Source organism: Frieseomelitta varia, unplaced genomic scaffold (assembly GCF_011392965.1).
Source record: "Frieseomelitta varia isolate USP_RPSP 00005682 unplaced genomic scaffold, Fvar_1.2 scaffold_454, whole genome shotgun sequence".
NCBI lineage: Eukaryota > Metazoa > Arthropoda > Insecta > Hymenoptera > Apidae > Frieseomelitta > Frieseomelitta varia.
The window spans coordinates 262,248-281,631 of record NW_025110206.1 but is presented as its reverse complement, the minus strand read 5'-3'; the positions used below and the strand labels follow the sequence as shown (position 1 = coordinate 281,631).

At 28.8% G+C, this 19,384-nt stretch overlaps 1 protein-coding gene across 1 annotated transcript in view; it reads left to right on the top strand.

Moving 5' to 3' along the window:
* LOC122532379 (acetylcholinesterase-like) overlaps positions 1-19,384 on the top strand; it is a 144,570-nt gene that overhangs the window by 60,511 nt on the left and 64,675 nt on the right. The window contains exon 3 of the mRNA XM_043661122.1: positions 12,422-12,574. Coding sequence (XP_043517057.1) covers positions 12,422-12,574 — 153 coding nt within the window. The remainder of the gene's footprint in view (positions 1-12,421; positions 12,575-19,384) is intronic.

Below are 19,384 nucleotides of genomic sequence, written 5' to 3'. Positions count from 1 at the left end.
ATTTAATTTACATTTATATAACGACTATAATCAATGAACCATAGTATCAGCCACATACGTATGGTGCATTATATTGCATATATTATATTTATTTACTTATATGTACCTATATATATTTAATTTACTTATATTTATTTAATTATTTATTATATAATATTTATAAATATAATGTATAAAATATTTATATATATATATATATATATATATATATTTAATTTACTTATATTTATTTAATTACTTATTACAAAATATTTATTTATAATGTACTTATATTTATTTAATTTACATTTATATAACGACTATAATCAATGAAGTATCAGCCACATACATATAGTGCATTATATTGCATATATTATTATATTTATTTACTTATATGTACCTATATATATTTAATTTACTTATATTTATTTAATTACTTATTACAAAATATTTATTTATTAATGTACTTATATTTATTTAACTTACATTTATATAGCGACTATAATCAATGAACCATAGTATCAGCCACACACGTATGGTTCATTATATTGCATATTAGAAAATGTAAGGAATACGCCGTATGTAGACGCTATTAGGCACGAGCATATTTTCCATGCCCTTAGTTTCTACGTAAATGGAATGTACTTCGCGTACACGAATTTCCAGACGGTCTGGCATAAATTCAACCGCCGAACGCCGCTAAAAGCCTCGTTAACGTGAAACAACGTGGAGCAAAAATCAAAATTTAGAGATTCATAAAAACTTCCTCCTAACTTGGAAGCTAGGATGGTAACTGCCACCGCTGTGTCTGGTATCTACGCAGATTAGCGGCGCCTGGTACTTGAAAGTGCGCGAGAAGAATCATTAGACTGTCTGTCTTGAATTGTTAATAATGGGAAATTATAGAGAACCGCTTGCACTTTCTGCAGAAATTTCAAGTCGACGTTCCAGTGAAATACCCGCGACAAGAATTAAGAAGCACGAGGAAACGTTTGCGAAGTGGATAGAGTCAAAGATTCCCACCAAATGGACTCTAGTTCGAATCCTCGGGAGTGTCCAAAAAATTTTCTTGTTTTTTTCTTTGGATATCGAAGATGTTCGTTCGAAGAGAATATGTATGGAAAATCTCGGATATGTGGAAACAAATATATACTTTGGGTAAATGTGTGGTACGAGGAGAAGAAAAGTTTGTGGAGTTTTCCCAAGATGGCGAAGAACAGTAATCGGATTTTCAAACCGAAAGTGGAGGAAAACTCTCTCGAAGGATCCAAATTTCATCGAAACTTAGTGACAGCTTAGAGTACACGGGGATGCATAAAATAAAAGAAATTTGAAAGTGGAAAAAGAAAGAAGAGGAGGGGGAAACGAGCCGAAAAAGGAAAATTGGTCGTAGAAGAACCAGGTTTCGAAACCAAAGAAAAGAGAGAGAAATTGTTTAAAAAAATATATGATATCAAACGCGCAAAGAACAGAGAAAAAAAGGGTTTTTAAAACTCGAAGGAAACTCCCCAAACAAAGAAGGAGAAAATTGTTATCAAAATGATTAAAAAAGGAGAGATAGGAAAATGGCTCAGCCGTCGAGCAGAAAACGGGATAAAAAGTACTGTAACATTACCATTCGAAAGACTTTTCTCGTGCCTGGGATTGGAAATCGTGGGAAACAATGCCGTCCCATTTCCTCAAAGTGTTTCCCCAAGTTGCTAGCTAGTACTGTTACCATTAAGAAGCTCTCGTCGGAATAACGGTTAACAAGCAGACAGAGAGAGGGAGTATAACTATCGTAAACGATCGTGTTTCCGGCTCTTGGAAACCAAGTGTTTTCGCCTCGAGACAAAAGCCTACATTTCTCGAGAACGTGCAAACGGTCGAGAGAAGGAGGAAAAAAGAGGAAATGAGAGAGAGAGAGAGAGAGAGAGAGAGAAAGAGAAGGCCTAGATCCATAGCTTTCGGACGATCGAGATCAAAGTTGGCAGATGTTGGATAATTAAACGCGGCCACGAGCCTCGAATCGGGTGAAATTAAACGAGAGAACTGGCTGGCGCCGCCTGTCTGTTGAAAAATTCAAGAATCGAATTATTTCCAATTACCCGGAGCCCGGAAAGGGAGGGAGGAGAGAGCGTCTTCAAAGCCTGCCGGATTCGAATAAACTGGCCGTTGCCAGTTTTAAAATGTAACGGCCGGTTAACGAGCTCCCGCGGAAACATGCACAAGAGAGAGAGAGAGAGAGAGAGAGTTATTGCGAAATTAGGAATTCCTTTAATCACGACAGCAGCAGCAGGCTTCAACGACGAATTAATTTCGTTCTCTCCCCCTTAAACCTGCCGTTTAAATACCGATCTAAAATTCAACGTTCGCTCGGCTCGCGCCCGAGTTTCTCAGTTCTCTTTCAGTTTTTATTAGCTGGCAACGGGAGCTGGCTTGGGCCTCAAAATTTGTAATTTTATTACTGAACTGTTGCTTTATATCCTGGAGGTTATTTCTCCGATTGTACTCGGGCGTTTTATTGTAAATTTATCACAAAGGCAATCTGATGAGACATCGTCATCAGATTTGAGTTCCATGTACTCAGTGGTTACCAAGGTTGTATTTGATGTTAATTCAATTCACATAAATTCGTACGGTTTCGCCCGAAGTTTGATTTCGATTTGTCACCAGCAGCGATCTTTCGAACGACACCACCTCTCTATTTCTCTCTTTCTCTAGTGCTCGACTAGACGAGAGAGTTGACGAGTTGATCGCCTCTCACTCGAGAACACGCGTGCCGCTCGTTATTCCGTCATTCCGTTCTCGCTGCTCAACGCCAACACGTTGGCACTTCAAGATCTCGATAAACGATTACCCTGTAAATCGGCCGCAACCCACGCGGCATTTTTATTTAGACGTCGACAGAGTGTTCTTTCCTCGATAGGAACATTCCACTCGATCCTCCGCTTCTGCAATTTGATCTGATTGGAGGCACGAATTTTTTCCTTTTTTTTTTTTCATTTTATTTTTTCATGGCATTTCCATTTAACTGCTCCTCTGTTTTCCAGTTTCATATTGTATTTATACGACAAATGGATTGTGAATGTTTGAACTTTCGAAGCAATTTAATAACACAGAAATACATGATGTATATTGTATTGTTGTTAGTAATATTAATAATGTATCAATACATGTAGTGTACTATTATTAATATTATTGACAACATATCACAAAAATAATATTTATGATTTGCATATGTATTGTGATATTATAGCAATACTATAATATTATAATAGTATTATAGTAATATTATATAAATAGTAGTATTATTATAGCAATACTATAATATAATGGTAGTATTATAGTATTATTATAAAAATAATAGTGCTATTATTGCAATAGTATAATATTATAGTAGTACTATAGTAATATTATATAAATAGCAGTACTATTATAGCAATACTATAATATTATGGAAGTATTATAGTAATATTATATAAATAGCAGTACTATTATAGCAATACTATAATATTATAGAAGTATTATAGTAATATTATATAAATAGTAGTACTATTATAGCAATACTATAATATTATAGAAGTATTATAGTAATATTATATAAATAGTAGTACTATTATACAAATAATAGTATATTAGTACTATCATACAAACAGTAATATTATAGTAACATTAATATGACTATAGTATCATAATAATGTTATAGCAATGTTGTAGTAATAAATATATGAGTTTAATAATTACATCTATTATAACATTAATCATATTTATATTTCGCTTTATTACATTAATTGTATTACAATAAAGTAACATACCATACATATTAGAGTGGTTTAATACTAAAATAAATCATACAATTATGTAATAATATAATGGACAAGAATTATAATTGTATTATATACAAAATGTTTCCTCTTCTTATTTTTACAAATACTTTTGTACAATTTATTTTAGTACTGGAGCAAGCAAATTTAGTAAATAGAGATATTCTTCGTATTGAAGACTGAATAATGAATAGTACAACACGGTATAAAATACAATTCTCTCGTAGAATCAAACCATACTATTATATAATATATGTATATATTACATAATTATAAAATATATACACAGTATATAATTGAAACGATATATATATTATGCATTGCACGTAAATATATTAAATATCATATTACGTATATAAAATTGAAAAAAGATTTTCATTTATTACTTCTAATCTTTCGTCACCGATCACAATATTATTGAATTATCGTATAACATTGTGATTGTAATTCATTGTCAATTTATTCATTCTTAATATCTGTCAATATTATTACACCATCATTAACAGTTAATATTTGTCAATATTATTACATTATTATTAACACTTAATATTTGTTAATATTATTACACTATTATTAACTTTTATTAATATCATTACACTATTATTAACATTTAATATTTGTTAATATTATTACACTAATATTTAGTACAAAATATATTTGTTAATATTATTACACTAATATTTAGTACAAAATATATTTTTTAATATTATCACACTAATATTTAGTACAAAATGTAGTTGTTAATATTATTACACTATTATTTTGTACAAAACATATTTGTTAATATTATCACACTAATATTTAATACAAAACATATTTGTTAATATTATTACACTAACATTTACTACAGAACATATTTGTTAATATTATTACACTAATATTTAGTACAAAATACATTTTTGTACTAATATTTAGTACAAAATATATTTGTTAATATTATTACACTAATATTTAGTATAAAACATATTTGATAATATTATTACACAAATATTTAGTACAAAATATATTTGTTAATATCATTACACCAATATTTAGTACAAAATACATTTCTTAATATCATCACACTAATATTTCATACAAAATACATTTGTTAACATTAACAAACCAAAGTAGAAAAATAAATCGACCGCGTGCCATCGAGCCCGAAAAAGCGGATCGCCCGAAATTACCCCGGAATTACTCCGAGAGACAATATCCTAACGTATCGGCCAAACAAGAAATTAAACAACATCGTCGCGGGCAAAGAACCTGGTGTCTAGCTCGGAGTGAACGAGCCCGGAACGTAACTTTGATTGCTGAAAGATTGCTCGGGCCAAGTTTAATGAAATGAAACTCTCCGGTCTGGTGGAAATGCCTTTTCCCCTTCCTTTTCGTTGTCGCGCGGTACACGGTTTCCGGGCAATCCCAAAGAACCGTGGTTCCCGGGGCCTCTTGCTCCGCGTGTAATTAGCTTCTGGCCGCGGTCTCGTCCGCGTAACTCGAGCATTTTCCCTCGGCGAGCGTTGAGGAGAGCCTGCAAACATCCTTGCGCACGTTCTCCCTTTGAGAAAGCCACACCGGCTTGTAATACGTTCCTTGGTCACGTTGCTTGTACCTCTCCTCTCTCCCTCCCTCTCTCTCTCTCTCTCTCTTTTCATTCTTCTGCTTTTCGTTTTAATTTCTTCGACGTTTGAGAGGCTGGACACAGCTCTCGTCGGTCATACATTTTAATGGGAAATCTCGTTCAATTAGCATAGCAAACGATATGCCTTTCACGTGAGGCGAGGTGTCGCCGATTCAAACTGATGCAAACGAGACAGAGGGCACCCGCTGTCATTTTCCGAACGATTACTGTTACGCTTGGCTACAGTCGGCTTGTATCAGGGCTAATGAAAGTTTCGGATAGAGATGATTCTAGGGCCGTGATACGATTTCCCGAATATACGTTGCAACATATATTAAATAATTTATATATGTACATTTATATATGTATATATTAAATAATTTAAATAATATTTATTTATATACTTATTTTATATATAATTTATATATTTTTTATGTATTATTTATATATGTATATATTAAATAATTTAAATAATATTTACTTATATATTTATATTATTTTATGTATAATTTATATATATTTTTTATATATTATTTATATACGTATATATTAAATAATTTAAATAATATTTATATTATTTTATATATAATTTATATATGTATATATTAAATAATTTAAATAATATTTAAATAATATTTATATTATTTTATATATAATTTATATATGTATATATTAAATAATTTATATATTTATTTATTTTATTTTATTTATATATATTTATATATGTGTATATTAAATATTTTATATATTTATTTATTTATTTCATTTATTTAATTTAATTTAATTTATACATATATATATTTATATATGTGTATATTAAATAAGTTATATATTTATTTATTTGTATTTTACAATAAGTAACAAACTTTCTTTTTATTGCATAACGAATATTTCATATATTAATTATTTCATACGCATATCTATCTCATTCATTACTTATAATCAAAAATTTATTAGAAAATTGTTACACGTAATGTTCATTACAAAATGAAGATGAATATTATTACCGGTTACACAAAATGCTGCTAAATTCGCAAATGCATTCTTAATACGAAAGCACTGCACACATGTGTAAATTTATTTTTAAAAAAATATTACAATTTTGTGTAAAAAAAATGTAGTGCAGAAGAAGACGAAGAATTGAAGACTTCATTCAAGACTATTAACGCTCAAATAACGTGTCAGCCTAAAATTACTCTCTCTCCCCGTTCCCAAATTAATGTAGAATTCAAATGAATCTAGAATAGAATCCCCTCTCTTGCTCTCGCAGTCTGTTACTTAAAATGTCACTGTCCAATTATACACGATACGAAATATTCGTGAACGTTCCAGAAACGACCGATCGCTCTTTATTTATTTAATCAATACCCTGAATACCGTTGAGGATCGATGACCGTCTTTCCAAACCCAAAATCAAACTGCAATAAAGTCTAGAGGTCTTTGGTTGAATATTATCTGAAGATAATGAATTCTTTTCCAATGCACCAAGATTCCAATTTATCCGTCATTTAATTTATCCGTTATTTAATATAGTTTTAATAGACAAATATTCAAGGAGATATAGAAGAAAAAAAAATTTTTTAATTTAAAAATTACAAAATTACGAAAATTATGATTTAGATGTGAGATTTACGTGTGAAAGTTTGCACAGAAAACTAAATATCTCTGTCTAAATATCGCCTTAATATTCTACACTTGTAACTTTTTATAGATAACAACTTTTTTCAGTTCTCCTTCTAATCTAAACTATTAATTATATATTAATATATAAATAATATATTTATTATATATAAAAAATATAAAGAATATAAATATATTATTATATTATAAATTATATATAATTAATATATATATTATATAATAATATATATAATTATTATACAAAAAATTATTAAATAAAACATTTAATATATCTATTATTAAATAAAATATATTATATATTTGTTAAATATTAGAATGTAATATATTAATTTACATTAACATATAATACATAATACATTAATTTACATGAATATGTAGTACATAATATATTAATTTACATTAATATGCAATATATAATACACTAATTTACATTAATGTGTGATATATAACATATTAATTTACATTAATGTGTAATATATAATATATTAATTTACATTAATGTGTAATATATAATATATTAATTTACATTAATGTATAATATATAATATATTAATTTACATTAATATATAATACATAATATATTAATTATATTAATCTAAACTATTTATTATACAAACCGCTAAAATCTGGGTTTGATATTAAATTCTCCCAAATATTTTCCCCACTTAAGTAATTTCAGCCCAGTTGAGATTCTCGTGGGCCCCCCGTTCATCAGACACGGTTCGATCAGCGAGTGCTCGCTCGTTCTTCGCTCGCGTGGCAATTTGTCACCGACACGTTCCTCCTCAGCTCGGGTAAGAAGCACGCCGCTCGCAGATTACGCGGCTGGAAGTTTGATTAAAGCCCCCGGAGAAGCCAGAAACTCCAGCTAGACAACGCTATCATATTGCTGGTGGCCCTGTCCTACGCGGAACCGTTAATTTTCGCCTACGCTGTCGCCTAGGCTGAGTTGGCAGCGGTGTGTAACTGCTGGTTTTAAAGGGGCGACGATGTAACGTGCTCGTTAATTAAAATATTAAAATTCCGCGGCGCGATGATCGACCGACAGAAATAACTGGAGATTGTAAATCGGTTGTAAATCGCTCGCGAGGTTGAATCTCCCAGGGCTTTCTCACGATGTTTGGCCACGGTGAACCGTGATTATAATAAATTTTTAACCGTTCAATCACGTAAATACCTCAATTATTGACAATTTGTTTTGTATTTATTGTATTGCATTGTATATTCATATATACACGAATATATAAATTAATATATATTCATATATAGATGAACATATAGATTAATATATTAAATATATATAATAATATATTAAAATGAATATATTAAATATATAGGTTAATATATATTAAATATATATAATAATATATTGAAATAAATATTTTATATATATATTAAAGATTAATAAATATTAAATATATAGATTTATATATATATATTATCAGTATTATATTTATTTTCTATATTATATATTATATTATATTCTTTATATAATTTATATTATATTATTACACTAATGTTGTATATTTTAATATTTTTAACATCCAATAGCATTGTATTTTCATTTCCAATAATTCTAAATTAGACAATTATCGAAAATGATGTTATATAGTAGGTTTAATTTCTACATTAGTATCTACAGTAGTATTATATTTTAATCTTCAATGATTCTGTCATACATTTATCGAAACTGGCACTATACTTTAATTTCAACTTTGATATTAATACAATATATTTTCAATTGTTTCAAAGAAGAAACGTGAGCCTCAGAATAATTAATCGATTAATTAATTACGTACTTTGAATAGTTCAGTTATGCAAATTCTTCATCAAATTACTAATAATTTATTTTATATTTATATCAATATATACTTTAATATATATTAATATTATTAATATTACTTGTTAATTATTAATAAGTATTAGTTATACTTATTTTATTAATAATTAACTAACACTAATAATTATTAATAAGTAATAAGTCACTTATTAATATTACTATCAATATATACTTATTAACATTATAATAATATAAATACCATTATATCATATTTATATTATTTTCAATAATTCCACAATAGTACCAAAATAAGACAATTATCTCACCTAACATCACATCTCAGCTTTCACTTCTGTTTTTATTAGTATTACATTCTATTCTTCGACACAATTATCAAAACTAGTGTTACACTTTAACATTCACACAGTCTCAACGATGCGACGATACAATATTGTCCAAAAAAAAAAAAGCTACAGCCGAAATCAAAGTTTCAATTCCATTCCAAAAGAAACTTTGCCTTCCACCTTCATCGAGAGGAACGAATCGCCAAGTCGGATCCACAGGCAGTTTGCAATTTATTCGCGATCGATCGCCCAAGGAAGAAGAAACGAGAAACGAAGGGAGGAGTTGCTTCACCAGGATGTCCCCTGATAATGCGAAAGGATCTCTCGAGTGAGTCTGCCACTGGCTGGCTCTCTGTCCCAGTGTCGATTCGTTAAGCGGCGCCTCGGCCCCCTCTAGGCTCCTCCATCTCGCTCCGTTGAATATCGTTCGCCTTAAGTTCGTCTGCGGTCGTCAATTAACGATGTTCCATTATTCACGAAAATGCTGATCGATAGTCGTTCCGCAGCAGTACCTCCGGTTCTTTCCCTTTCCGTTCCAAAAAATCCTTCGTTCAGAAAGAAAAGAAGAACTCCTATTTTACATTGTCGACAACAACGAAATCTCTTGTCGATAATGGGTCATCTCCTTTATTTTATCTTGTTCTTTCCAATTCTGAGACATGATAATTATTATTAATTTATTTGATTAAGTATAATTCGTTTATAGTAAACATGAGCTACGTAGAATGAAGACACATCGTATTGACTGTGTAGTTGATTATTTATTTATATGCCTCGCGTAGTATCTGTTTATTTATGTGTTATTATACTTCATCACGTTATTTATATTTTATGTAGTTTAATGTTATTATTTTATTTAGTACATTATATTTATATATAATATATAAAGTATAAAATATAACATATAATACATAATATGTAATATAATATAAGTATAAAATATATAAATATAAAAATATAACATATAATATATAAATATATTATATTGTTTATAATATAAGTATAAAATATATAAATATAAATATATAACATATGATATATAAATATATTATATTATTTATAATATAAGTATAAAATATATAAATATAAAAATATAACATATGATATATAAATATATTATATTATATATAATATAAGTATAAAATATATAAATGTAAAAATATAGCATATAATATATTAACGTGTTATATTATATATGATATATAACATAACATTTATATATTATATTTATTATTATATTTTATATTTTCTTAGTACACTGTATCATTATATTTTATACTTATGTTCAATTGTCTACTCTCAACATATCACATTCTATACTTATCTATCATTTATTATACATTATTTACACTGTATTTATTTACACATTATTTTTCTATTTTATTTCTATAGTATATTACATTTCCTACTCTCTGCTTTATATTTCATATTTATACTCGTTCGACTCGTTTCATATCTTTTATCCACACTTATTTATCCAGTTTGCCTTCGATAACGTAAATTTGCGTGAAACCCCGCAGTCGAAAGAATTCGTTCGAAACTATTAAAGGTACAAACCGAAGGTTTACTCGTTACAAGTTACCTGAGGGTCGTGAAATCTTTAATGGGCCATGTTTTCTACACCTTATTTCGCTACTTTCGTTCTCTCCCCTTTCCTCCTTCGGCTCTCAACGACCGCCCACGTTGAAGAATTTAAAGCGCCGATAAGCAGAGAACGCGGCGTTCCGCCAGGCATCGAGGCATCGAGGCAAACGCACATTTAAACGGCGGACAATTTTTTCCTCGTTCTTTGCCGGCTGCAGTGAAAATTCACGGTCCCGAACCTGTCGAGCCCCATTTATCACGGTTACAGCACAGCGGTGTAAACACAGCCGCGAACGATCGATATTCGCCCGATTATTGCCCACTGCTTTTCCTCGAAATGCGTAAATGAACGTCACTGAATTATATCTCTCTCTTTCTTCATCACAACTACTTATTCACGAGTCATTCACATAAAAAGAAAAAAACATTCCTCTAACGTTAAATAATAATACAAAATAATAATACCAAACATTCATAAAAGTTTATTTCTAATAGTTGAAAAATTACCCTCCCTCAGAAATATGTTTTTTGTAATAACAGTATGATAATAACAAAATTCTACTAACTTTTTAAATATTTATAAAAATATTTCCAAAAATTCCCATTAGAAAAGCAATAAATAATAATATAATACGACACAATATATATTAATATCAATAATGTTAGTATTAGTAATATAATCAATAAAAAAAAATTAATGGTATACTGCTGCTAAATTAAATTAAACTTTCTATAAATGTAAATGCTACATACTGTATACTATATTACTATGCTACAATACTACTATAACATTACTATAATAATATAATGCTATACCATAATACTATTATTATACCATAATACTAGTGTAACACCATACTATAATCCTATTATACTAGTGTAATACTATACTATAATACTATTATAATACTGTAATACTATACTATAATACTATTATAATACTGTAATACTATACTATAATATTACTATAATAGTGTAATACTATCCTATAATATTACTATAATAGTGTAATACTATACTATAATACTATTATAATACTACTATACGTAATACTATACTATTATAATACTGTATTATAATACTACTATAATATTGTAATACTTTACTATAATACTATTATAATACCGTAATACTACACTATGATACTATTATAATAGTGTAATACCATACTATAAGACTATTATAATACTGTAATACTATACTATAATACTACTGTAATACTGTAATACTATACTATAATATTACTATAATGCTGTAATACTATACTATAATATTACTCTAATACTGTAATACTGTACTATAATATTACTATAATACTATAATACTATACTATAATATTATTGTAATACTGTAATACTGTACTATAATACTACTATGATACTGCTATAATACTGTAATACTATACTATAATATTACTATAATACTGTACTATAATATTACTATAATACTGTAATACTTCTATAATACTATAATACTATACTATAATATAATATTACATACAATTATTAATATTATTATACCAATATACCTATTAATATATTAGTTCTAATATACTATTCGTATCTATAATATATAGTAGCAGCAACAATAATTGACAAATCAATGAATGACAATAATTACAAGATTGTCCTACACGATACAAAAGAAGAAGAGAAAAAAAAAAACAATTTCCATTGTGTTACAGTACACGGACTGGGAGGATGCTTACAATGGCTACATCTACCAGAAAATGGTCGCGGACGTGGTCGGCGACTACTTCTTCATCTGTCCGTCGATCCACTTCGCCCAACTGTTCGCCGATCGCGGCATGAAGGTCTACTACTACTTCTTCACTCAGGTAGGCACCGCTTTTTTTTTTTTTCTTTATCCTCACGTGCATCCGGACGTCACGTGAAACGCCGTGCGATCGATGAGAGGACCATTATGTTATAGTTTCCACGAGGTGCGCGTGTCACGTGGAACGATAAAACGTATCGTGATTCTCTCGTCAGGGTTATAGAGCTGAGAGCTATGACTGAACTTTAAGTTGTTAATCTCTTGCGCTGGAGTGACGTCGAGGACTTTTTGTCCGAAAATTGCGATATTCCTTCAGTTTTAGGTATATCGAAGTATAACCCAGGCAAAAGAAATAATAAATTTATTATTTCTCAATAATTTCTGTCCAGTGTTATCATACCAACGAGTATCAAAAAGAAAGCGACGAATTATTGTATACGGTTTGGTCACTCGTTATGGTCCGCAATCAGTCGCCAGCGCAAGTGGTTAATAGAAAAAAAAGAAAAAGAAGCTTCTACTTTCGCAATTGTTAATTTATTTATTTTTTCACATCGAATGGTAACGAAAGAGTTAGTTATTACAATTGTCATCCCGGATGAAATGTTCGACTGAAGAAAACACACTGAGATAGATGTTGGCACGCCTAGTTTCCTCTTTGTGCGACACTTTTGTGAAAAGAAATGAGACGTTAGTGAAATTTATTTCCACGCAAATAGTTTCGAAAGCACGGTGGCAATTTCCAGTAACGAGTTATGCAATAATAATGCAAGCAAAAATTCGAGTATTGTAAAAAAAAAATAATTCGCTATTGTAAAAATTCTACTTGCCTGTGTCTGATCGGGCTCGGACTCGTTCTACTTGCGAGCGTCTGCTCATGTACGGCTCCGTTCTACCTGCAACTGTCTGACTATATACGGACTCGTACTATTTGTGATTTTCTGACCAGAAGCAAATTCATTCTACTTGCGAATGCCTGACTATTTTAAAGGCCCACTCTACTCTCATAATTATAATAAATGTCATAATTTTTGAATCCTGTGGGAAAAACATTTCATGTAATATAAAAATATACAAATACTTAATATATACTTAATATATTATTAATCTATACTTATACATAATATATATAATTATACTTAATATATTATTAATATATACTTATAGTTAATATATTATTAATATATACTTATACTTAATATATTATTAATATATACTTATACTTAATATATTATTAATATATACTTAATATATACTTAATTATAAAATTAATTTAATTAAATACTTAATTAAATACTTAATGTATACTTATATTATAAAAAATATTACAGATGTAATTAATTATAATAAACATTAGACTTTCAGAATTGAAAATTAAAAGAGTAAACGAGTCGAGCAGCAGTACTCGATAAACGATCCAATTCAGATTTTTAAGTCTCTCGAAACGAAGTTAAAATTTTCGTTTTTCTTTTCTTCTTTTTAACAAAACAAGTAGCTTCTTTCCTTCTCCGCCTTCTTTCTTTCCTTGACCGTAGAGAACGTCGAGAAACATTCTGACAGCTAACGAGGAGGAACCTAATAATCTCAGTAGGGTCCTAGACTCATCGTGGATTTCCCCTCTCTTTGAGAGTCTCAATTATTGATTTATACTACTGCGGCGTAGGATAAAACACGACGATACAGCCGACAGAGTCGCAACACTGAAAGGGTAGCCTTCCCTAATATCTGGTCGACCTTTGTTCGAGTACAACGTTCACCTCTTAAAAGCTCGTCTTCGATAGTATCCACTCTAATGGCGTCGCTTTTTCCACTGAAGCTTTTTCTAAGAAAATGAACTTACACGTCGGGCAGATCGATAATGAAAAAGAGAGAGGAAAAAAGAAAGGGAAAGAAAGAGAGTGGAAGAGTATCTTGATGCTTCGTGTGCTGTGCCACTTTGCAATTAATTGTAGAAAAATTAAACTTTAAGACACTTTTTAGAAGTTTATTACTGCTTCGGTTGAATATGTCGAAGGTGTTGATATACACGCGTGTTGGATAATATTAAATTCGTATGTCAAGTGACGATAAACAGTTTTATAGAATGTTTTATTAATTATTGTTAATTGTCATAAGCATAGGAAATAATCATTAATAATAATGTAATATAATATAATATAATATTATATAATGTAGTATAGTATAATGTATTATGAAAATATAGTAAAGTGATAATGCGATATAATATGATGTAGTACAATATAGTACAAGATAACATAACATAGTACAACATAATTCAATATAATCCAATGTATAGTATAATATAAAATATAATAAATAAATAATAAAATATAAAATATAGTATAAAACATAATAAATAAATAATAAAATATAAATAATAATAAATAATATAAATAAATAATAAAATATAAATAATAATAAATAATATAAATAAATAATAAAATATAAAATATAATATAAAATATAATAAATAAATAATAAAATATAAAATATAATATAAAATATAATAAATAAATAAATAATAAAATGTAAAATAAAAATTATTATTTATTTATTACATTTTATATAAAATATAATTTAAATGTAATTTCACAAAATGAATAAATAACAGACAATTTCATAAATATTTTCATATGTTGCGCCCTTTTCTTAGAACACTCAATGACGTAGTATAAACAAGTTGTACAACGTTCTACATCAAACGAACAAACAGAGAAATTGCAAAATTTAACATCAACAAAAGAACAAACTTACATCGACAAAAATTGAATTTTGGAAAATTAAAATGTATCATTAATATAATATAACACAGAGAAACTTAAACGAATTACCATATGATGAAAGAACATGATACTACGTTTGAACAAAAAAGACAAGGGGAAATAAAAATGAAAAGCAATGAAACATACAAAAATAAGAAACATATTACTAATATTAATGCAACGGGAGTATACACACTTAAGTTCATCCCAATTTTATTCGACCAGAAATTCAAAGATCCTGGTAATTAAAGAAAAAAGAAAAGAAAAAAAAGATGGAGAGAAAGAAAAAGGAAAAAAGGATCAAACTTTCAAACGGAGGGAGGCATGATCACGAGTAGTATCCCGCCAGCGACTAACTGGAACGTGAAACGCCTGTAAGCGGAATGCCGAGGCCCAAGTAATTAGCGGAGGAGGTAATTTATCAGTGGAACGTTGGTGGAAGCAAAGGAGGATGTCATTACTCATGCGCGCCCGCCGTAATCTTAATAACGGTTTCGCCAGCCGGTTAAAGCAGCCTCAGCCTCCTTCAAACTCGTCTCCGTTTTCAACGACCCCCCCCCCCCCCCTCTCTCTCTCTCTCTCTCTCTATGTCTTTCGTATCCTCAAACACGAAGATTTCCCCTTGAACCACCTGAAACTTTCGCTGGCTCTTGTTCGACCTCGAGGTCCCTTGTCGAGGAACACGAAAATTCGAAGAATCTTCTAAAGAAACTTCTAAATAAATACTTTTGATGGTCATTTCACAATTCAATATTACAAAAAAAAAGTTTCAATGTTAAATATATAATACATAATTAGTACATATTAATGCATATTAATACACTATATATAATACATAATTAATACATATCAATACATAATATATAATACATAATTAATGCATATTGATACACTATTATATATAATGCATAATTAATACATATTAATACATAATATATGACACATAATTAATACATATTAATACATAATATATGACACAATTAATACATGTTAATACATAATACATGACACACAATTAATACATGTTAATACATAATATATGACACACAATTAATACATGTTAATACATAATACATGACACGCAATTAATACATGTTAATACATAATATATGATTAACACATATTAATACATAATACATAATATATGACACACAATTAAAACATTTTAATACATATTATATAATACACAATTAATACATATTAATACGTAATATATAATACACAATTAAGACATATTAATACATAATATAATACACAATATAATACACAACATATATGTATTATAATACATAATATAATATATGATGTATTATAATACATATATAATACGCAATTATAATACATAATATATAATACACAATTAAAACATATTAATACATGATATAATACACAATATATAATACACAATTAATACATATTAATACGTAATATATAATACACAATTGAAACACATTAATACATAATATATAATACATAATTAACACATATTCAATATTAAAAAAAAAAAAAAGAAATGAAAGAAAACACAGTGGTCTGACAAATCACTGACACGTTCCACTTATGGCCGCGTATTTTCAGTCCAATCGTTGCAGAAACGCCACTCGCGCGTGGCACGAAATAATTCCTAAGGTAGGAGAATGCTTTCGGTTCACAAGGAAGGACAGTCGAGACTCGATAGCACCGTTTTATTCGACAGTAACCGAGGCGGTGTCCACGGTGAGCCAAGCGGCTTTTCCGCGGGGTTTTCTTTTCAACCCAGACGACTCCACGCCGCGTTGTCAATAGCCACGGAGAACCATTTCGATTCATTCGACCCTTTCGACCGAATCCCGAATGAATGGCGAGAAATCGCTCGCCACGATCCCGCGGCAGCTCGCTCGATAACCGAAGTTCAGCGAGAAAAATCACCGCGCGAATGGACCGAAAGGGTTAAAATGGGGGGGGAGGGGCACTCTTTCTCGATTAATTTCTTTCGCTAATCGGCCGCCGATTCTTCATTCGCCGCTTAATGAATCTCCGAGCTCCGGCTATTTCGGTTCGTGTGTGTACGAGCCGTGATTTTAATTGAATGCACGAACGAATGGGCGAATTTCCGTTGGGAAAAAGTAAATGGCAAATTGCCGGACGAAAGTGAGACGAAAGTTGTCGATTCGATCCCCGTTTTGAGCACGACGCGATTAATATAGTTATTATTAATATTAATGATATTGATGATATAGTTATTATTAATATTAATGATATTGATGATATTAATATTATTAATATTATTAATATTATTAATATTATTAATATTATTAATATTATTAATATTATTAATATTAATATTAATATTAATTTTGAAGTATTTAAATGTTTTTTAGAATAATATTGATTTTCATATTAACCGTGAAACTTTATGTTACCGTGAACGTTAATTATTTTAATATCAATATTAATCAGTTTTTAACAATAAACTGTGTGCGGTGTAGAATATGCATGTATATTATTTATGTACTATTATATATTATATTAATCTCTTATTTATAATTATGTTTATATTTATAATTATGTTTATATTTATAATTATATTTATATTTATAATTATATTTATAATTATATTTATATTTATAATTATAATTATATTTATAATTATATTTATATTTATAATTATAATTATATTTATATTTATAATTATATTTATAAACAATATTTATATTACAACATAAACAATATGATATGTAAACAATATTTGTATTATAATATAAACAATATTTATGTTACGTATACATTATTCAAATTTATATGTATAAACATACTATATTTTACATTGCATTTTATACACAATACAATATACAGTTTCATTAATATTAATATCAAAGTAATTGTAATAACATTTGAGCTAATTCTTACAGTATTAAAACTTGAATATGAAATAATTTCATATTAATGTTAAGTGTAAATTAATTTCAATAACGGGGTAACACATTAGAACTTCATTACACTTTTAGAAATATATCCTTTTTGTCTTAAGCATTATAATTATGCTGACTTGTAATGATTGACATTATATAATTTAACATTACTTATTATAACATTTGATAACGATATTCAATATTTAATTAAACTGTAACAACAATATTTGATATTTAATTATAATAAATATTTAAATATGTTATTATTATAATAAAATATATATTTATATTTTTATATATTTAATTATATTATAATTATAATATAATTTAAATACATTATAATATTTAAGTGTATATTTTAAAATACATTATAATATTTGAATGTATATTTTAAAATACATTATAATATTTGAATGTATATTTTAAAATACATTATAATATTTGAATGTATATTTAATTACAATATTAATTTGTATTTAAATGTATATTTTAATACAATATTAATTTAAATACATTTTAATATTTAATTGTATATTTAATTATAAATAATTAATAACGACATCACATTGCAATTATAATTGCACGTACATTACAATAATACAATACTACGTTAATATTAACGTAATCGTTGCCTTCCAAGCAAGAAAGTAAGCTAATCTTTAACTAAGATTCCAAATATATCACTCTCAGTTCCGAAAAAAACTGTCGAGATTAACTCGCTAAATTAAACAATTCAGAAATCAATGCAAATTCAAACGACTGATTCCTTCATTTCTTATCTGTGCTTAGTCCTCCCACTCTTCGTTTCTGGTCTTTCGAGGCGCAGGTTACAGGATGCACGCGATCGATGAGAAAGGAAGTTGGGAATTTCTGTCACGTGACACGGTGCAAAGCGAGGAAATCAGCGTACGGTGATGGACGAAATGTGTTTCGACTTCGCGACGCTCCAGTCTGCCTCCCCCCTCCCTCAACTCTCTAAAGCATATGTACAGTAGGTACACGTGTTCACTCGAAGCGACGTGCATTCCCTTCCTTCCTTCCTTCCTTCCTTCCTTCCTTCCTTCCTTCCTTTCTTCCCAACGTTCCTCCTTCCGTTTCAACGTTAATCCGTTTCTGACCCACTTATCCGCTTTGAACTTGTTTCGAAGGAAAACTTACGACTTTCTCCCTCTGTCTATCTCTCTGTCTTTGGGTCACCTTTAATTTTTTCCTTCTCCACAG